General features: G+C 38.1%; 1 protein-coding gene across 8 annotated transcripts in view; it reads right to left on the reverse strand.

Moving 5' to 3' along the window:
- Positions 1–21,692, reverse strand: part of LOC125230030 (fibrosin-1-like protein) — a 137,184-nt gene extending 115,492 nt beyond the window's left edge. For all 8 annotated transcript variants that reach the window (XM_048134961.1, XM_048134960.1, XM_048134957.1 and 5 more), the window contains exon 1: positions 21,060–21,692. In XM_048134961.1, coding sequence (XP_047990918.1) covers positions 21,060–21,299 — 240 coding nt within the window. In that variant the 5' untranslated portion in view covers positions 21,300–21,692. The remainder of the gene's footprint in view (positions 1–21,059) is intronic.
- Between the last annotated feature and the right edge of the window lie 1,443 nt (positions 21,693–23,135).

Here is a 23,135-nt window from a genome sequence, read left to right on the forward strand (position 1 = left end):
TAGTTTTTGAGAAAAATACGGAAAACTACGGAACCCTACACTGAGCGTGGCCCGACACGCTCTTGGCCGGTTTTTTACTTCTGAAAACTGTTAACTCAGGTCAAGTAATAGTAACTATTATTTGTTACCTGATGACAAACGGAGAGAATTCTCAGACTCGTGTGACGTCATTACACGTCACGCGAGTTCAACGTAGCGGTGTACCCAAACAAATCTATTTTTCAAGAATGTTATCTTAACAGATGACGCGAACAACGCCTCTGCAAACAGACACAGCTGACGAGAGCATCGAGGCGGTTAGTTTCTACTGTTTCTAGGAAAATTATCTGATTATAGGATTAGGCTTCTAATCTTCATTATGATAACAGTCAAACAATTCACAAATTCATGTCATATTGCGATTGTGACTACAATACGGTGATAACGATAAGAGAAATTTGTAAAATCTTGTTGCTTTGCTATTTGTTAAATATCAAGCATAATACATGTTAAATTTGAAAACATATGGAGCTGTTTTTCTCCTAAGCCTGACTAGATGAATAACTTGTATGAAAGTGCATCGTAATCCATACTAATAAATAAATGGGATCAAGTGTGTATGTGTGTGTCTGTTTGTTTGTGGAGAAAAATGGAGGGCGGAAGTTTTTATGGAGCATTTCGAATTTAAAGCAAGCGAAGCCGCGGGCAAATTCTAGTTTTTAAATAATTTAAGCGATATAGTCCGTTTCCACAGTTTTTTAAATTTAAAAATTGCAATTATTATGCATAGACATAGGCATCATTTTATTGGTAATAACCTAATAACGTATTACAGGTCACAATTTAGTATTAGGTATGTAATTTTAGTGATGGATAAGATTATCACTAAGAGATAATCAGTGGTAACAGTGATCACAGAAGACACGTTAGTTAGCCGGATATTGTGGCCCCTTCGTCCTCTCCGGTGTTGTGAGAGAGCGTTTACTGGATTTTTGATGAATATTTGCCTCAAATAGCCCATCTGATGACTCCTTCCTGTGGTGACGTCACTTCCCCTGCAACAGATTTCACAGACGGCGCCAAATAACTGGTTTCTTACCCCCATTCAACAGGGCTCGGTACGGATTGAGCAATTATTTCTCATTGCGTTATGGATTTTTGATGAGGCAGGTTGTGCCTCAAAGTATATTTCGTGTAGTTATCGTTCGAAATTTAAATAGTGATTACTAGTAGTAGTATCTTAAGATGGGAAGCCCATCTGGATCACAAGATGGCAATCACAAAAGACGGCGTAAGTCGTCTACATCCTCCGCGGAGGAGGCTCCTTCAACAAAGAAAACACGTGGTCGGGAGGAAAGACCATCTCGATCTAAACGAAGGCGCTCACCTAAGCCGAGGCGGCGTCGTCGGTCTTCTAGTAGCAGTGATAGCAGTGGTGGCCGTCAAAAGGACTTTGAAGCGAGGTTTGATCAACTCTCGTATCAGGTGAACGCTATTACTGATTTTATACATCGTTCTATGCAACCGGAAGCCCAATCCCAGAATCGATCGGAATCGTCTTCAGACGACGAACAGCCGTTGGAAAATGTGACTTTTAAAGACTTTAATACTAGCTTAAAGGACAAAGGTGTAGGGAAGACTGAAGAAGCAAAGTTTGAGTTATTGAAGAATTTGCAACGATTCGATTCTCGGGAATGGGCTGAGATTTCTTTCTTTGATATTCAGAAGAGTTACCTAGCCGTGCCGGGTTTCAAGGAACTAGAAACGAATGACGAGTTGCGTCATTATGATAAATCGAAATATTTAGCATCCTTTGAAAAGACATTAGCCTCTCTAACTCACGCCTTTCTTCTTCATCGCGATCATACGCAAACGTGTTTGCAAAATATTTTGAAGTGGGCAGGGCAGTGTGAGAATATCACTGCCGTGTCGTTAAAAGACAAAATAACTGATTTATTTATAGAGGATGAGAAATACAACAAAAGTACTAACGATATTTTACACATTCTTTGCGGAAAGCGGGCTGATGTTGTGTTAAATCGTAGAAGTGAGATTTTGAAGAATGTAACGGATAGTGTGACCGCGGCTGGTTTTCGAAAGATACCCCCATCTTACGAAAATTTGTTCCAGGCAGATAAGCTTAAAGAATTCCTAAAAGACGAGGGTGGTTTGAATAAAGTGTTCCCCACTCAGAATAAACCGCGTAAAAACCAAAAATTCCCTAGATCTTCGGCGGCCAACAGAGGTTATTTTCAGCCACTATTACCCCCTTTCCGATTTAACTTTCGATCGAATAGGCCATCATTCCCCAATTTCGCATCGTACGACTTCCACCAGCCCCGCGCCCCTAGAGTCGAGAGGCAAGAACCTAGACGCGGGCAGCCGCGTCGAGGAAGTTACCACGAGCGGAACAAGCGATTGCGAGAGTTCTGACTCGGGGGCGTTCAGGGCAGGGTGTCTGACATTTTATCGTCGTCGTTGGGAAATGATGGGAGCAAGTCAAACTATTCTAAAAATAGTAACGGGCGCACGTCTTCCATTTTACCGAAAGCCTCCGTTGGTTTGGCCAAGCTCCAATATAATTCAAAATTTCGAAATCCAGCCGTCGTCGGACATGACTGTAGAAATAAAAAAGATGTTAGCGGATCGAGTAATAGAACCTGTACCTCACTCTCCGAGTTATTTTTCAAAGATATTCCTGGTGAAAAAGGGGAGCGGGGGCTATCGTCCTGTGTTCAACCTCAAGAGTTTGAACGAATATTTAAGAGTAAGTCGTTTCTCCCTAATATCTCACTTCGACATCCCACATTTTCTGCAACCAGGGGATTATCTAGCAAAAATAGACCTGAGTCAGGCTTACTTTCACGTGAGCATCGCCAACTCTCACCGACGATTTCTAAGGTTAGTATTCCAAGGTCAGATTTTCCAAATGACCTGTCTTCCATTTGGGGCGGCTTGCGCACCGAAAATGTTTGCCAAATTGACCAATTTCGTGGCAGAAAAAATGCGGAAAGAGGGAATACGCGTGATTGTTTATTTAGACGACTTCCTTTTGGCAAACCAGAGTCGATCCCTACTTCAGTCTCAGATAGTTTTCGTCATCAATTTCCTACAGTACCTTGGCTGGACTTTAAACTTCGAAAAGTCAGTACTTGTGCCTTGCAAAGACCTCGAGTTTTTAGGAATTTGTTGGAACACAGCGCGCAATATAAAATACTTGCCAGAGCAGAAGATCTCCAAAATACTCTCACAAATTCAAAGACTTTTAAATCGAGGTGTCCACTCTTCCAAGTGGGTGAAGTCCCTCTTAGGAAGGTTGAATTTCGCGAGCTTTGTAATTCCGTTAGGTCGGTTACATTGCCGCAGGCTCCAAGTATTCAGTCGCGAGCTTCAGAGGTCAAGTCCCTGTCGCCTCCGACAACTGCCAGTGCCAATAGTAAAAGACTTAGTTTGGTGGATGAGGAATGTGAAGTTGCACTCGGTAATTCATCAATCTCTGATAAAGAACTTTCTGACCACGGACGCGGCCAGTTATGGCTGGGGGGCACAGTTAAACGACAGGATTCTCTCAGGAACATGGAGCAGCGAGCAGAGGTACTGGCACTCGAATCTGAAGGAGCTGCATGCGATACACGAAGCAATTCGAGCGAACAGGTACGTATTACGAAGTTCCACACTATTAATCCAGTCGGACAATCGGACAGCTCTTGCGTACTTGAAGCACGAAGGAGGAACCAGATCCATGGAGTTGTTAGAGGAAGCCCGAAGAATCCTTCTTCTTGCGAACGACCTACGATTGAATCTGGTAACCCAACATCTACCAGGTACACTGAACACAGTCGCGGATCGCCTGTCCCGCGGTCGACCTCTTCCGGAGTGGCACCTATCATCACGGGCTTGCCAGAAGATATTTCAAGCGTATGGCACACCACACATAGATCTGTTTGCCTCGCGGAACGCTCATGTAGTCCCGAGGTATGTAAGCCGAGACCCATTGGATCATCAGGCAATTTTTCACAATGCGTTCAGTCGCCGATGGCATTACGACCTGGCATGGGTCTTCCCACCACCTTCGTTGATGCCCCGTGTCCTAGCTCACCTGAACCAATGCCAGGGCAAATTCATCATAATAACTCCCAGGTGGGAAAAGACTTTCTGGATGAGCGACTTACGCGCGCGAGCTCTTTGTTGCCCGATCAAAATTACGAACCTAAATCACCACCTCATCGACATGACGACACGACATCCCCCACCGAACCTGGCGGATCTGGAGCTGGAAGCATGGTTAGTTGGGGGTGGGAGTCCCTTCTTACTTCATGGTCGGAGCAGGATCGTTCCTTATTAAAATCAAGCTGGCGTGAATCCACCTTATCTTCATACCGCCCGGCTTGGAATAGATGGGTTAAGTGGTGTTCCGAAAACAAGATATCTGTAAATACTCCGAAGGCAGTTGATTTAGCAGAATTTTTATCTGGCTTAAGTACTAAGGAAGGTTTGTCATATAGTACTATCGCTTTACATAAATCTGTCATCTCTACCTTTTGCGAACCTTACCTGGACAAGAAGCTAAGTGAAGATACTATAGTAAAACATGTTTTAAAAGCTATAGCTTTGCGTAATCCTCGTAAGGCCAAAGCTCCTATTTGGAACCCTGCTGTGGTAGTAGATTGGTTCAAAAGCAATGTATCAAATTTAGACAATTTGTTTGAGGTCTCTCGTAGATGTGCTACAATATTATTACTCGCGTCGGGACGTAGGGTTCACGATCTTACCCTGTTAGATATTAATTCTAACAATATGATTAATGAAGGGTCTGAGGTTATTTTTAATCCAATATTCGGGTCTAAGACGGATTCAGCGACTTATCGTCAGTCTGGTTGGAAACTGTTGGACCATCCTGATTCCAGAATAAGTCCGGTCTTTTGGGTTAGGAAGTTACTGTCACTGTCTTCTGAAAGAAGAGGTAATATTTCTGCTTTATTTGTGACATGTAGAGGTGAAGTTAGAGCCGCTACTCGTACTATGATCAGTAATTGGATCAAATCGATTTTGCATGAAGCTGGAGTCCATCACTCCGCAGGGAGCACTAGATCAGCAGTGTCTTCATCCAACTGGATAAATAATTTTCCTATTGATGAAATTCTTTTAAGAGGGAATTGGAGAAGTGAGAATACCTTTAATAATTTCTACAGACGGCAATTAATCATTAATAATGATTCAGTAAGCGATGGTTCATCCGTAGCTCGCCTTTTTTCAACCAATCTAATTAATGCTTTCCATTACTTGTCTAATAAGGCTAATTTAGCATGTAATTTTTACTACAATTGTGATTATGTACTTAGTTATGTTTCTATTAATAAATGCAATCATACGAATGTGTATGTTAAATTATTATTATTATCCTCTATAGCCATTCACCAGGTGATAACAGACAGGTCTCACAACACCGGAGAGGACGAAGGGGCCACAATAGAAGGATTTTACCTGCCAATAAAATCCATATTGTGGTCCAGAAGTCCTCTCCGGGCCTATAAAGGCCTACCTGGTGAGACGCAATGAGAAATAATTGCTCAATCCGTACCGAGCCCTGTTGAATGGGGGTAAGAAACCAGTTATTTGGCGCCGTCTGTGAAATCTGTTGCAGGGGAAGTGACGTCACCACAGGAAGGAGTCATCAGATGGGCTATTTGAGGCAAATATTCATCAAAAATCCAGTAAACGCTCTCTCACAACACCGGAGAGGACTTCTGGACCACAATATGGATTTTATTGGCAGGTAAAATCCTTCTATTAAACGAAGGCTAGGTTTCGAATGCTGACCAGATAAATTATAGCTGTAGTATACCATAAGACCGGTCTGGCCTAGCGCGTAGTGACCCTGCTTGCTAAGCCGCGGTCCCGGGTTCGAATCCCGGTAAGGGCATTTATTTGTGACGAACACAAATATTTGTTCCTGAGTCATGGATATTTTCTATGTATATATGTATGCATTTATCTATATAAGTAAATATATCGTCGCCTAGCACCCATAGTACAAGCTTTGTTTAGTTTGGGGCTAGGTTGATCTATGTAGGGTTTCCCCCAATATTTATTATTTATTATAAGATTAAAATTAGAAAAGTTCGTGTATAAAGGTTGAACACGCCAAAACTGAGGCATATAAATTCATTTGCTGCTTCGTTATAATTAAAGGTATATAATTTTTTTTGATGTCAAATAAATCGTAAAAGAGTATAGTTTTTAAATATATTAGTTACTTTTGCGAAAGATTTATATATTGTAGCGATATCGAACAGGCAACTGAAACAACGTGAACTTATTTTGCACGAAAACACAAAAAATCCAAAACTCAGCTACAGGGATGTGGGTAAAAGATTATAATTTCCACAATCCGCTGTTTGTTGCGTATTGAAAAGGTTTTGGGAACGCCTAACTTTAGAACGAAAGCCAGGAATTGGTGGGTTGCAGGGTATAAAGGATAAAAAAAAGAAGGAACGCATCTTAAGGATATTTGCTTCAAATTGTATGATATATGTTACCTCGTGACGTGGCTAAAAAGTAAAGATGTCCCAATCGTATGTTCAAAAGGTGAAACGTAGAGCAGGGCTAAGAAGTTTTAAAGCACAAAACGGCACCAGATCGGAATATAAGACAGAAATCAACAGCAGAAACTCGATTGAGAAACTATACGAAAATTTATTAACAAAATTTGACTGCGTTCTGATGGATGGTGAAACTTTATTAAAATCCGATTTCTAAAAAATCCCTGGCCAAGAGTTTTATACTAGCAAAAGTAGCACAGAGGCTCCCAAATACTGTCAAATAAAAAAAGATCTATGTTTCCAAAAAAAAATACCTACTTTGGCAGGCAATTAGCAGTTGCGGGAAAAGAAGCAGCTCTTTTGTCACTACCGGAAAAATAAAGGGCAGCATCTATCAAAAAGAGTGCTTACAAAAGCGATTACTTCCGTTTATTAAGAAACACCACTCCTGGCCTTTATTTTGGCCAGACCTTGCCAGGTGTTACTACGCGAAACCTGTCATGGAGTGGTACAAAGCAAATGGTGTAGCCGTGGTACCGAAATATAGCTATCCACTAAAATGCCTAGAACTCCGGCCTATCGAGGAATATTGGAGTATAATGAAAGGGTTTCTTAAAAAAAGAGGCGGGGAGGTTAATTCCGCGGAGGAGCGGCGAAAACTGTGGACCTGGCGACAAAGAGGTATCCTGACATGATGGTGCAAACTCTTATGAGTCGTGTTCGAAGAAAAGTACGATCGAGGGCTTATTCGTCGATAAACCTTGACTAATTATGATTTGCATTTAAAATTCATTAAATTTGCTCATATTTAAATCAAACATCTTTTATTTATTTATTGTATTTTTTTTATAATAAACATTTAAGTGTGCCCCATTTTTGGCGTGTTCAACCTTTACAACAAAATAATAAACTAATATAATAATATAAACGTACGTTTTACGCGATTAAGTCCCGTTTTAAATTAATAATATAAAATAATAACTTAATTAAATGTAGCTGTAAGTTACAGAACCTCAAAGATGTTAAAATGTATCGATTAAATAATTATCAAATCTCATTAAGTATACAATCACCTATAAAATCACGCGTCATAAAATATCTCATTTGAAATTCGCAGTTAATATCTGCCATTCATATCATTTAAATTAATATTAGACCACATCATCACATTTGCATTGGTTTTAATGATAAAACATTGGTAAAGGATCATTATTGAAATAAACATAATAACAGTCACTCGCTGAGGGGCTTGAAGGCCAACCGCAGTGGCGGATTTGCCGTAAGGCCCAGTAGGCCCGGGCCTAGGGCGGCCAGATTTTAAGGGCGGCAAATCGTGGCAAAAAAATTCATTGAGGATAACAAGATTAACAACAAATAACTTGAATGCAAAGTATCTTAATATTATATAGGCTCGCGTAAGTATCGTATCCATTTTTGCGTATCAAAGAATAAATATTTAATTCGTACATCGTATTACATATAATATGTCGGCGCAAGGCACCTGTAACCTTATAGTGTCTGAGGCCCATGGAGGCGGCCCACATTCCTGGTCCAATGTTTACGTTAACAGCATTAGCGGAATTGTCACAGTGATGTCTTTGTACTTTGAGACGGGGCGGATATTGTAAACACCGCCGAACGTAGCCGTGGGTCCGATGTGGTGCGTAATGAAATTAATTAAAATATTTGTTGTAAGCATTCCTTAAGGTGCCAAGAGGGCATTAAGATTTGGGACATGGATGAATAGAGACACGCGACCGCGCGCTATCCCATAACCGTGCCGTGAGATTACGTGTGCGCTTTAAGTACCTAGTAGTGTACCACTTGACCCACGGATTCGTTTCCGGTTGATAACTTAGTGATGCTAAAGCTTTGAGTTGGTGTGATTTTTTTGTGTTTTGGAACTTAAGTGATTGTGTTTGTTTTGATATTAGTAATATTCGTTACCAGTTGCATAAACATTTGTTGGACTTATGTGCGTGATATGCCCACCGTTTCCGCCCGCCATGGAGCTGGTGCCTGCCCCTTGATGTCGAGCTACCGGCTCCGACATATAAAAGTTAAGTAGTTTTAGTTAAATATATAGGATGGTACCTACCTATTGTTATCTATTACGCGTGTGTCTGCGATTTGCGATTGTTTTGTCATCAGTGTGCGTAAAGCAATTGCAGTGAGCGGATTAGGTAAGTGTTTTAATTACCTACTTATTTGCAGTGATTGGGGATTTGAATGGCATAAGGGGTGAATGACAGCAATCATTATGCTAGTATGAATCTGCCGCGGGATTCCAGGCTTGATGTGGTTAGATAAAGGACAGGTTTTTATTATATTACCTCCTGTCACCTTTATATTATAAGTTAATTGTCAGTATATTGCTATTACGGGTTAATGTTTTAAATGCGACATCCAATCATCAATTACTTACTGCTGAATAAAGCTGAGTTATTACTTCTGAATTCATTTTTTATATTAAATTAGTTTAGTATCTAAGGCCTCACTTACACTAAAATATGTAATTTATATAAAAATTACTTAATTATCAATATCATAACCAACACTTACTTATTTAAGGGTGCTTTCAAAAACGTCAAAATAATGTAAAATTGATAGTTTTAGTCGGTGAAATGTTACACTTTCCTTTATCTAATAGATATATTTAGTTCAAGTTTCAATTGGAGCATCTTATTATCTTGATTCTTATCAGACTGGATTTTTGAAAGTTAGCTCACTAAATTAATTATGATTTTTCCTCTGATGCACGTTTAGGAAAACCCGCGTATAGCGCTGAATTAGTCGATCTTATTTGTAAAATTTGGACAATTCGTAATACTGAAACTGGTAAATTTATAATACGTATCTAGACTAGAATCTTCTCAGACGACATTTTTATTATAAGGTTTTGAAAAAGAGTAAACGAGGAAAATTATCTAAAATTAACTGACAATTTCTTTGAACATCTACATCACATCGAAGTTATTTTCGTACTAAAATAATCTGCAACGTTTACTTAAAAAACTATGGCTTTCCGACACTTAATTTTTTTTTTATCGGATTGTTTTTTTTTTCTTTTCTCTCTTTTTCTTTTTCTTTAATTTTTATCTATTTTTTTTTTAATTGTCTTGCTTTGTGGTTCGAATTAATATCCATATACTTTTTGGTCTAAGTACCTATATAAATATATATTTTATGAGTATTTGTTTATTTATTATTATATTATTATATATGTATATATTGGTGTATTAATGTAATTGTATATGTATATATTTGTTACCATGTGTATACAAAATTTGCATTTAATTCTTTTAGTGGTTGTACATTTTTGAATTCGTCACTCATCGTTAATTCGCTTCTACTCATTTCCTCAAAGGTTGACTGGAAGAGATCCCATTAAGGGATAAGTCCGCCTACATTGTATATTACTGACTCTGTAACTGTGTCTCTTTTGTTTCCTTTATGTAAAATAAAGCTTATACATACATACATACATACATAAATTGCTGTTACGCCTTAGTGATTATAAATTTCTATTATCTATTTTTGGCTAAATTCAAATTCAAAATATCTTTATTCATGTAGGCCTAGTTACAAGCTCTTATGAATAGTTCATTACATATATATTATGATCTTAATCTAACCTAATTATCAGAGCAATTTATTGTTGTAAATTATTGTTCATAATAATATTGAGTCTATAATATACAATTTCATATAAAAATAATCGTTAAACAAAATATTTCTAGGAAAAATCCAATGTCCAAAAAAAATACAATATTAATTTCATCAACAATAATAATAATAAAAAACGTAAAAATAAGAAACCATTTCGAATAACAATTAATCCCACGTTGTTTTATCATTCATGTAGTCTTGTGTTGTATAATAAGCTTTGGAAATGAGTACACGCTTTACATGATTCTTAAATTTAATGATTGACAAGTCAGTAATATGATTCGGAAGTTTATTATAAAATCGAACACAATTACCCATGAATGATTTTTTAATTTTACAGAGCCGTGTGAAGGGCACCGCGAGTTTATGTTTATTTCTAGTATTTATATTATGTACATCACAGTTTTTCTTAAAATTACAAATGTTTTTATGTACATACATAATATTCTCATAAATATATTGACAATGCACTGTCATTATATTAATGTCCTTAAATTTATCTCTAAGTGAGTCTCTATGGTTCATTTTATATATTGTTTGAATAGCCCTCTTCTGCAGAATAAATATGGTATTTATCTCTGAAGCACTGCCCCAAAGTAAATTTATTTGCTATTTTTTTGAAAACGAGCCTTCACCGTCACAATTATTACCACTTCTGGACATTTTTTCATATTTTGTCAGACTAATTAGAAAAAGTCCTATGATAATATATTTTTTTTTATCTAGCCTATAATGGTGTCCCACTGCTGGGCAAAGGCCTCTCCCCTTAACCTCCATGACTCCCGGTTTAGTGCCTCTTCCGGCCAGTTGGTAAGGAAGGTGTCTAGGTCATCCCTCCATCTTCTTCTGGGCCTGCGCGCGGGATAATATATGTTATATATTTGTAAACTACTCGCAAAGCCCTATAATTTGATACCACACACGGTATGATTAAGCGCTCGGTTGCGATTTCACTATTTTTCACGTGAAAGCCCTCTTAATATTGTTTATTTTATAAATATAATACCTACACGGGTTAGCGTTTATTTTTCGAACAGTTTAATTCACAGTTTACTCGTAACCTCATTGTTCATGGGCGACGGTGGTTGCTTACTATCAGGCGATCTGACTGATAATTTGTCTACTATGGCATCAAAAAAAATTACCACGGGCCAGACGACGTATCCATATCACTGTTTCTACTTGACATCCCGCAGTGTGGCATCCAAATCCCCGATCACTGCCAATTTGGTAACGACATTTCGCAAATTGCAACGCAACGTGTACGTACGCATCTAATTTATAATTATGGGTGTTGAGAAAGGGGCGGCACATGGCCTGGGGCCTAGAGCGGCTAGGACTGCAAATCCGCCACTGGCCAACCGCGAACCACGTCCGACGTGTTTCCTCTCTGCAAATTCGTCCGTAAGTGTGATACGTCGAACGTGGTTCGCGATAGGCCCCCTAGTCGCTTACAGTGGGTGAGCCCATTAATCTACTTTGATATAGGTTTCATGATGTTGACAACAGTGATCAAATTTGGTCGCGACTCGTAACTCGCTTACTGAAGTTTGAATTAAATGGGTATTTCATTTATCAACGGCAAGTTTAGAATTTAACGTTGTAATTTGTAATAATAATTGGAGCCATGTCAAAATAAATCGTTTAAAATCTAATGATAGCAGGACAAAAAGTAGGCAATCACATATTGGTTATAGTATTTTATTTGTATGTCTTTCCCATCACGGAACAATGGTATTCCGGACCTTTGGGAGGCGTGCGCGGGGCCGAAGCCAACACGTAGAGGCCCTTTTGACACTTTAATGAAATGTAAGGGGTACACCGAGCGGATGTTGCCCTTGCCCGTATCATGGGACACACGCAGAGGCAACACCCGCCAGGGTGTAAGGACTATTTGGGAGTTAATGGAATCTAAAATGAACTTGTCTATTTTGATGAAAGTGATGGACTAAATACTGGGCTATGGATAAAAAACCGGACGCCTGCCTAATAAAACGGTATCCAATTTTATTTCCGGCAGACGGTGACTCGTCCCCACAAGATGGGCCCCCACAAAAAGCGACATCCAAGATGGCTCAAGGGCAACACCGGTGTGAGAACTCAAGGGTGTCGAGAGGTGTACACCGCTTTCTGCACCACTTGCTGCTTCACAGCCACTGCACCAACTCGCGTCTTATGCAAATTTTCACTTCCACCCCTCGGGCATGTAGCCCTAACGACTCCACTCTGGACGGCCAGCCAAGGCAAGCCAGAGGTAGCGAGTACTGTCCCACCCACCCGCCTTACGGGTAACAGAACTCCCCAGGAGCACTCGGGTACGTGGGGTCGCTGTTCCCCAACAGCTCGCCACAAGCTGCCCTGCGTTGACTGATTGCACTGGTAAAACCAATGGGCGATGGGGTCGTCACATCCCTACGCCTAGTATTTTATATTCTTAAACGCCATAAGAAACTTATTTTTGGTTAATAAAAATTATAATTAAACAATTAGTTAGTATTTATACTGATACTGCTATTTTTAAAGATAAAGTATATATTTTTACGTAAATTGTATAACTAAACCGTATTTTAGCATATTTATTACTTGTTCAACAAATGCGAATATAACGCAGTTATGTACTGATTACTTGAATTGTAATGTAATACTAATACAGTAGTGGCCGAGTCGCGTCTTAATTATGTTAGAATCACCGCCTACATCACATTTATCACGCAGTTAGTTCGAGTTGATCGTTTAATTACAAAGTAAACATAGTACACTGGTATCTATCATTGTACCTGTCTCGTTGGTATATTATTGAACGGCTATTAATGCATAAATATACTTAAATTAATGAAGGCTAAGATTGTTTGACATTGATTGACATATCATTATTATAACGTACATAATAATGTACACATATATAAGGGAATGTAGACTACATTCTTTATTTAATGGTGAGAGACAAAAATATTTAATTATCAGTATTATTACAATACGGAAGTAATGAGGCGTTCTCCGAGAACAATGAAAACAAGTTATACCAGAGTTGCGGCCAGGCGGCATTACGTTACGAAAACTAACTTAAATATAACGGGGAGCACTTCATAACTCATTCTGTAGTACCGTACGTCACAGAGGCTATTACCGTCACCGCCCGTGAGAGATGCCAACGATGTCAACGCCTCTGGCTGGTCAATTCAATAGTTAACAATATGATTCTAACTGCCGTGCTGTAAGAACTAATGTGCCAGTACAAATACCGATAAGCTCATGTTTTTTATTTACAATTGATTCTTCAGCCGGAGTTAGTTACGCATTAAACGTCAAGCACGATAAGAGGGTGTCGAGTGCACACTCGACGTGGAGGAGTGCGGACAAGTTCACATTGGCTGTAGTGAGCTCTCGGCGGACTATTAGATCGCGATAGCATGGCCGAGAGGGTGCACAAACTTATCGGCCGCAGGCAGATCGGCGAGATACACCGCGCCTTACCCTTGCCCCACTACAGACTACGCTAATCAAAAAGGACGTTTGTCAAGTTTATACTCGAACGGCACATAAGACTTTTATGATTACCGAGGTACCAATCCCCTGACGAAGCGCCGCACTTCAAAAAGCATCGCGATTCTTGCCACTTGGCACATCTTAAAAAGAGTACCTCAAGTACGTATTTAATACCTTTAAAAGGTGGTTATAACGGATTTCGTTTGATCGGTAAGCGTTTTAAACCCTCTTGAATATAAAATCCAGAGATTTCATAACTACGTTAGAACTTCGACAATTGGTTTGCGACTTTTCGAAGTTTTAACAAGATTTTCTAAGATCAGCATCATCAACAAAGTTTCTGATATACCTTACGTTTAAACCTAAGTAAAATTGAACATTAAGATATCAAGATAGGGATTTAGTATGTTACGATGAAATATGAAACTCGTCTCTCGAAAGCCTGGTGATCGCATTTCCTTCGCGTGAGACCAGAACTGTTAAAACTTTAAATAACATAAGTTAACTCGCAGTCCAAAGTCGACGGGAGCGCGGAAATTTCAAGCAGCAACACGAGTGGTAATAAAAGCGAAACGAAGCGGTTTAAACTTCACCCAGGTAAGTATTATGTCAAAAAGTGCTAACATTGAGCTCCAGGGAATAACCAGGAGGGGATGGGCCATAGGGGTGTCTAGGGGCGCCGAGACACTCGGTCCCTGCTCTCAGCCGTCGCGGCTCGTCTTCTAAAGCGGCGATATTGATTTTGTATAAGCCACAGAGAACCTCCTATAGAGTGGCAGTCTTGTCATATTTGGTTCGCGATACGAGTCACCAGTGTTTGGGGTGCGAGGAGCGGGCGGGGAATGTGTTAAGCGCGCTGTGATTGGCCGTTTCAAGGACGGCGGGCAGTCGCGCCAGATGAAAAGGGACAGAAGTATGACTGTCCCTCTACTGACGCGTAAGTGGCCAATGTAAGTTGACCTATGCCGGCTCTGAATAAATTATAAATATGACTTATTTGTGGAATGTAATGCCGTCTGTTTTTAAATTTGAGCTTCTTGTTACCTTTCCACACCATTTCACACTACAGGTGGACATCTTTAAGGCATCAAAATACCCTTTTCCAATTTTTTTGTGCGAAAAACACGCGCTGCTTTCGGGTCTGTTACTTGGTCGATACTGATCGGGCACGGCGAGCGCCCGCGCTTATATCAGTGCAAATACTAGGAAGGCTGGCCACAGCGAGTCGTCTTGTAATAGATGTCTATAGGGGTTGGTCTGTGGTATAAGCACACGCAGCGAGTGCATCAGACACGTGTTCAGCGACTAAACTGCTCTGGCTTTTACAGGTATTACATACCTAAACAAATTTATGGCCTAGCGTCGTGCGCAGTCATAATTTAATTCAAAAGACTTCGAACGCGATGATAGCATGTTAATAATTCAACAAATGATCAATTATTCATTTACTGACAAATGTTTAATCTAACTTGTCATAATTGGTAACGCGTTTATTATTTATAGCAATTATAGTTTAATAATAAGTAGGTTTGTTTGGTGTCAGAAAAGATCATTTTTTGACTTTTTTTCTTTTATTAGTTTTAATTATTCTAGTAGTTATAACATACTCGTCAAACTAAGACATATTATCGAGATTTAAGAAATAACAATGTAGTAACAATATTTGATATTTTTACCTTCACTTCCTTTTAATATTATGCTCCATATACGATACTAGATAAAATAAATGTTATATATTAACTTTAGTCTTTAGTACTCTAAACCGCTTAATCTTTATTCCAAATATGTATGTAATACCCAAACCGGCAAAATAAATTGTAAATCTCACACAAAAGGCCCAAATCCACGTTCTTAACAAGATAAAAACACCGCAAGAAGGAAATGGATCGTGAGCTCGCTTCACCGAAATCCAATGTCTGACAATATTTCACGGCCGCATAACTTCATGCCACGTTGGGAGCTCAAACTTCCTCGACCGCTATCAGGTAGGTTAGACGGGTGTTGCCAAACTTTACAAATTACTTTGGAACATCTCTTTTTTTATTTTGCAGTGTTGTTCTCACACGTCTAGAGATCTGGAGCTGTTATTAATCATGCTCTAGGCTCTCTGGAGAACATAAAAATCTAATATTAATACAGAAAAAAAGTAGACGAAGTGAGTGTCTGGACCAAGATCGACCGGACGATCATTACGAGATTGAGTATAAGAAACTAGCGGAGTAATTTTACGGTCAGTAAAATCTGATTGAGTTATTTAAATGGTCATATAAAAGCTTAATAAAGGCATACCAACATGTTATTGATAACAATTGCATGTTCAAACTCCTTCAGATTGTTGGCGGCATATCACAAACACGATAGCATGAGAATAAATAAGTGCTCTTCGATTGTTTATCGGACTATTATAGTAAATTGCCTACTTATTAGATATAGTATCTGAAGAATTGTATGAAGCAGGTATACATCTGGATTTAATAACGGACATTGCCTCATAAATAGCCTAAATAGCAACATTATGATATAATATTAGTTCGACCTAGTTCCACAGCAAGTTCAATAAATCCCAACATCTTATCAGATGTTATCGTTTATATTACAAGAACAAATATTTGTGATAAGCACTCAAATAAATGCTATTACTGAGATTCGAACCTGGGGCTTCCAGAGTAAGCACGGTTACCACGGATTAGGATAAGTGGACATTAAAAACAGATTTCCCAGTGCTTTTTTTGGAAAAGATTTATTTTTATCCTTCTAATGTTTTTTTAGCAATTTTATATTTACATTATACATACTTAACAGACCGCTCATTACTCATAACATAAAATAAGGTGTATGCAAATAAATCACACAAACGATATTAAACTACTTTTGACTCAATTGTAAGATATATTGCTATGAATTTATATGTAGATAACTCATATTTGTTTACAAAATGAAATAACTGCACCCATATAGGTACATTTACTTAGTGACTAGACCTAAGAACAAATATTAATACTCTTGTTTGTATATAAAGCGTCCAGAAATACCTATATAAAATTAGGTCAGCAAAGTGCCCCCACCTGCGGACTTCTCAGAAGCTCCGTGGTCTTGGGCAACGTGATTTCAACGACCAAATCACGCGTGCAATGCAAGTAGGAATGCAATGTATTGTATTACATTACAACATAGACGTTTGATCTACAATTCACATATAAACATTCAATATTAAATTGTAGATGAATAGCTTTAAATTATAATAAAATCCGTAGTTGAGAGAAACCTTGATGACTACGCCTAAACGCTCTGTTAAAAATTGTTTACATTAGTTATTCAAATTTTCTGTGCTTACTTATTAGTCATGTCATGTATTTACATTACACAAACAGATATTTGAATCTACTTTTTACATATAAGCGTTTCGAAATGTATTTAGCAGCATTGAAAATAAAATCCTTTGTTGAGATAAACGTTGCTGAGTAGAGTAGTAGATGTTAAAACGTAAGTCACGCTTTGTTAAAGATTGTTCATAATGTTCATATTAGTGATTCAAGTGGTGTAGCCTTCTTTATTCTTACTGTAATATTAATTTCGTTAATTAAGATTTAAAATACCTATATGGTGTCAGTGACCGTCTGTATGGCCTATACCCGTACCACGTTCCTGCAGGCACGTGTATGATTAAAAACTAATAAAAACCACACAAGTGCGAGTCGGACTTGCCCACCGAGGCTTCCATACAAACTTAAGTTATGGTTTTTTTTTTAATTATTTTGCCCTATACTTGTACTCTGAAGATATTAAATGACTTGCATTGTTGATACACATGCGTATAGTGTAAATACACGTATTGTGGCCCTTTTTAAAGTTTAAGAGAAGTTGGATTTTTTCGATTCAAGGGACTGTAGTCGTCAGGTCAGTCGTCTGTGAACGCGTGATTTTTATATTTTTTAGTTCAAAGATATGCGCTCAAATATTTATAAGCATCGATTATTTATATTTTGTGGATAAAGATATAAAATACCAATACTTTTAAATTACCAATAAGCACGTGTGAAATAAAGAATGCATTCATATGCAACTGATAAATAAAACCTACCCGCAAAAGGTGTTATGATTATGATTGTATATAGTATTTGTAACTCAAATACCTTTTAAGTGATACAGTGAACCCTCGATAAACGTGCAAACCTATATGTTTATTAATGTAATGGACACATGATATATTAGACTTTTCACGGAAGCCTATTTGACAAGTTTAAAATAAAGTAACAGAAGCCAAGCAAAAGTAAAAATCATATTACATACACAAGTGTTTAATATCATCATTCTAAACGTTGGTTTACATAGAGAAGAGAGCAAAATATATGTTGCTAATTTTAGTGTTTTCATCGAATCAAGTGGTAGTTATCTAGAGGTAGTGATAAACTTCAAGATATACATTACAAAATCTTAATCGTTAATTAACTCGTCTCAATAAAGATGTACTCGAACCTCGTTTTCTAACCAAATGATTATTATTTCTTGTAATTGAGGTTTACTTTTCGAGGTTCCACTACTGCATAACTATTTTTATGCATAAATACTTACATTCCGATTGCCATTCATGCATGTACACGATAACATATCTACCTAATTAACACGTGCAAAATCAGGAAGAAAGAACATTCAACTAGTAATAAACGGATAAGAATTAACTTTTACGTAATTCGGTATGTTACGTAAGTAATTCCAATAATGGTAATTTATATATTAATTCCTTCATTCTTTATGATAACATTGACCCTTTGCGGTTCTTGGGCTTTAAACGCTAATTGGTAGGTTACGCGAGCCAGTAACGAGCCAAAATGAACGCATGTAATATGGAAGCAACAATATAAATATACAATTAAATGTATTCAAATAAAGTGTGACGTTGGTGTCTCGATTAAAGAAAATGAATGTTATGTGACCGTTACTTTGGCAATTATAATAATGAATTAGGAAGGTATAGGCGGAGACGGGCGTAATTGAAATAGGTATTTAGGTAGGTATGTACATAGATATAGGAAAGTGAAATTTATTTAAAATTGCTACCTGAGATCACGTCACGATTGCATGAGGCAAGATTCATAGAAATACCTATTAATAGTGTACAAAGTAAATTAAAACAGTCAGGTTATTTATACAGTTTTTTTTTAATAATATAATTATTCATTGCAATTGACTCATATGGCCAGTGGGTAGGTGGAACAGTCACTTGGAGGACTTGATTCCACTTAAAAGGTCAAATCTATTAGTTTGCGGATAGGTTACAAATTACCTGGCTAGGTATATTATTATTCTATTAACCGATAATTTATTCATTTTACGCTTACGTAAATTGTTAACTAAGAACATCAGTCTGATATTAAATAGGCAAATTCATTCATTCGCGCCTCTATGCAAATGTGTCGTTTACAAGCAGAGTCCCATTTGGTAGCTTGCAATAAGGATGCATATACAAGCTCTTCGTATAAAGATACACGCAAACCTCAACCGTATAGTAAGCAACAAAGTAGGACCTTTGAAATTACTTGAAAACAATTGTGTATGCAATAGAACCTCGTTTATTCTAACCCTCAATTACCCGAACTTTATTCAGGCGTTTTTTTATGATTTTAATGTGCAACATGCTACAACTAATCACTGTTGAAGCGTAACTCGTTGCAATATGCATTGTAAACGGTCTACAAACGGTGTCAACAAAGTACCTAAAGTAGATACCTAAGTATCTCGAAATTTTGTTAGGTATCTTCCTCTCTATCCTCTATCGCTCGGTTATACTTGCATGATAGACAAATTAACGAATCTTCGATACCTATTTTCGGTACATATAACTATTTTAGGCCAGTGGAATCAAACATTGATTTGACTTCAGTCAAGGTCGAAAATAACGATTCGACTAATAATTATGGCAAAAATATCGAGTAACGAACTTTCTATAGAGGCAATATGGCGATGCTGCAAAACGACTTACGAGATTTGTCATTAGACCAGCAAGTATCCTAAAACTACCTGTATTACTAGCCTATTAAATTATTAAAGATGTTACTCCTAAGGACCTAAGGGCATTGAATAGGTGTATCCGTCTTGGACCTAAGGGTTCTGGTTTTTAATTTAACACAGGTACGAAACCCAAATAAGGATTATCGTGGGAAAATACTAAGTACGTGACTTTCAGTTTGTTTCATGCTTCATATTTTATTTATCGTGCTTACGTAGGTAATATATGACGTCGAGGTTATTTGATTATATTATGGTTAATCTAACCATGACGTATAAATAATAATCATTATTTGGTAATAATTCTCTTATTTTTATTACCGTTTTAACTCAACAATAGACAGGAAATGGTATTATTTTCCGTCGTCGACCATATGCTAGCTGATCGATCTGTAATTTCAACAAAAAAACCCCTTTCTTGTAAACAATTAACTTACGTTCATTGTAAGCAAAAATTGCATAAGCAAACCGCATGTGGCGAATTAAATAGGAGCAAAGGAACCTGTTCCAGCATTTTAGTACGCGTACGGCGCTCAACGAGCCACAAACGGCAGGCCTGTCGCCATAATTTAAAACGATAGCGCGGAATGTAGTTTTATTGTGCACATGCTAACATACCTACTCAACATATTGCCGGTTGTGGACGGCGATAAATGAGCACAAACGAGCGAAAGCCACTTAGACCGAATTTACACTTTGTGGGAGACCACTGCACAGAGCGCCGAGATCGCTTCTACGGAGTAGGTACTCGTCAGCTGCTAACTACTATTATTATACGAATATACATTATGAAACTACCATCGTGTGTTATAAATCTTACGCTATTAAACGTAATCTTCACTATAACTTTTATGGCGAAAACGCATAGGCCACTAAAAATCCACTTACGACTGATCTTTCCTTACACTAGGGTTCATTCAATAGGTCAATGCACTTCCGAGGCAACGACGTCCAAAGCGATTACAAGGCGCTGTTTTTGTAATGAGAATATGAAATAAATACAAATTTAAAAGTCCAATTTGCCATCATTGGTGTAAATTGAAGTTTACGATGATAGTTTGTTAAATTTGTAGCCTCATCACGAGATTTGTTGCATAGGTGATAATAAGTTTGCAAGCTACAATGTAGGCAAATGCACCACTGTAACAATAGGTATTCATATAAAATAAACAACTAAATTTGACCACTCGTCGACTGTAAGTGTAATGTAACCGATGTTGTGCAAAGTATTGAAGCGTGTTCTAATAAGTGCTTGTGTGTTTAGAAAGAAAGGCCAAGCCATATTGACAAAGTAATCAGCAGGCACAATAAGTCGACAATATGGCTTATACCTGGTCGTGCGCTGCATCGTGATAACAGACGGGTTTGTGTACTCACCTCGAGATCTTCGTAGGTGCGAAATGCCATTATGGCGAAACCATCGATGATGTCCTCCTCTCCGAGTGGCTCCCGCGACTTTTTCCTCCTGGTAGGAGGACGAGGCGGCTTCTCTCTCGCCGGGGACTCGTCCTCGCCGCTGTCCCCATCCTTAACTTTACTCTCTCGCTGTGCTTGCATGCGCTGTGCCCGTTCCCTTCGCCTATTTCTCTGATTGCGCTGCTTCACTTCGTTTTCCATCGTTCGCACATTATTCGAATCACCCGACCACCGTGTTTCACTACACTAAAATCCGCACTTCACTTGATTCACTCATGGTTATCCGTCGATATTAGGCTGTATTCAACAAAATACAAATCTTGCACTCGGAGAAAGACACTGGCCGTTTCCAATGGCGGATTGTACACCGTTGCCGCATTGCAAGTAAAATGGCCGCGTAGCACTCGACGGGCTGTCTTCTTTCACATTCACGTAAATGGATACATAATTACACTTAAACTAAGACATATTACATTACAATTTAACAAGAACTAAGATAATAATACGTTAAATTAAGTTTATACATTATTCTCTATGTTGAGAATCAGTCAATAGTCAATACAATGAAAGGTGTTGCACGACGCCAACGCTACGTCGCGGTCGCGATGGTGAACTAAAGCAGGGATACCAACTTAACAGGTTAAAACACAATAGGGCGGCTGTGGCAATGTGGCGCTCGCCTCGGTTATACTCTTTTCACGCGTAGGCATACACGTATCTTCTGTCTCGCAAAATACAAACTGCTGATGGCGCGTTTGAGTAGATGATGTTTTCGCTATTTTCGAAGAGTTGACGGCATTTATGCAACTCTCATTACGTATGTAGTAAGGGAGAAAATAAAGTTATGTTTTAAAAACAATGTCGTAAACATTGTGCTGATTTTTTTACCTTGCAACTTAATTTGATGTAGAGCCGAGTGTAGAGCTTTTACAATAAAATTAAATACCTGCATTATTAAATTGATATTTTATGAAGGTAGGTATATTGTTTTTTTATTTTTTAAGAGCATTATGATATTTATGATTGATTATGATGGACTGAACATTTTTAGTGAAAGTGGATACAATTTATGGTTGTTTGCTCTTTTAGCGCCATAAGTCGCTGTAAAGCGCTTTACGGGTTACGTTATCATGAAAATCATCTACACTAATATTATAAATGGGAAAGTGTGTGTCTGTTTGTTTGTCCGTCTTTCAAGGCAAAACGGAGTTTGTATGGAGAATTCCGCAATTTTAGAATTTAACGCAAGTGAAGCCGCGGGCAGAAGCTAGTAAACTCATGAATTGACTAGTAGTGGTAGGCGAAAACGGGTTGATTTAAAGATGATTATTTTTTTAATACTAAGGGAACATACCTAAACTACGTGACCATAGTTGTGCCGTTTTACAGGATTAGGTACTCGTGCTTCTGTCTGTTCGTCTGTCACAGTCAATTTTCTCCGAAACTACTGAACCGATTATTTTGAAATTTGGCACACTGTCGTATTTAAAACTATGACCCAAAGACGGACATGTAATTTAAATTAAGAAACTTTAAATTTTGAACTTTGTTGTGACATATCTAATGAAAGAGCTCTTTAGCGAAGTTATTTTCAAGTAAATTGAAATATAAATCATACACGAAAGAAAAAACGACAAGGCCTTCAAGCTGAAGACCCAGGTTCGATTCCCGGCTCGGCCAACAGTGGGCCTTGTCCTTTTTTCTTTCGTGTATGATATTTATTTCAATTTATAATTTAATATATAGTAGTGAGACTACTTGAAAAAAAAACCGGTCATGTGCGAGGCGGACTCGCTCACCGAGGTTCCGTACAAACTTTCCAGCTCCAGAACCGATCTCATTATATCAGGAAAAACGCGATGTAGGAAATGAGCGTTCAACGACATCTATCGGCAAATTGAGTAAACTTATGTGCGCGAGCTAGTATGGAAGATGATTTTTATGGGATAATTGTTTATTGCGTGAACCGATTTCAACCATTTTGCCTCTATTTAAAAAAAAATATTGTTATTCTGTTAAAAAATATAGGTACCTACA

Source organism: Leguminivora glycinivorella, chromosome 10 (genome assembly GCF_023078275.1).
Source record: "Leguminivora glycinivorella isolate SPB_JAAS2020 chromosome 10, LegGlyc_1.1, whole genome shotgun sequence".
Classification (NCBI taxonomy): Eukaryota; Metazoa; Arthropoda; class Insecta; order Lepidoptera; family Tortricidae; genus Leguminivora; species Leguminivora glycinivorella.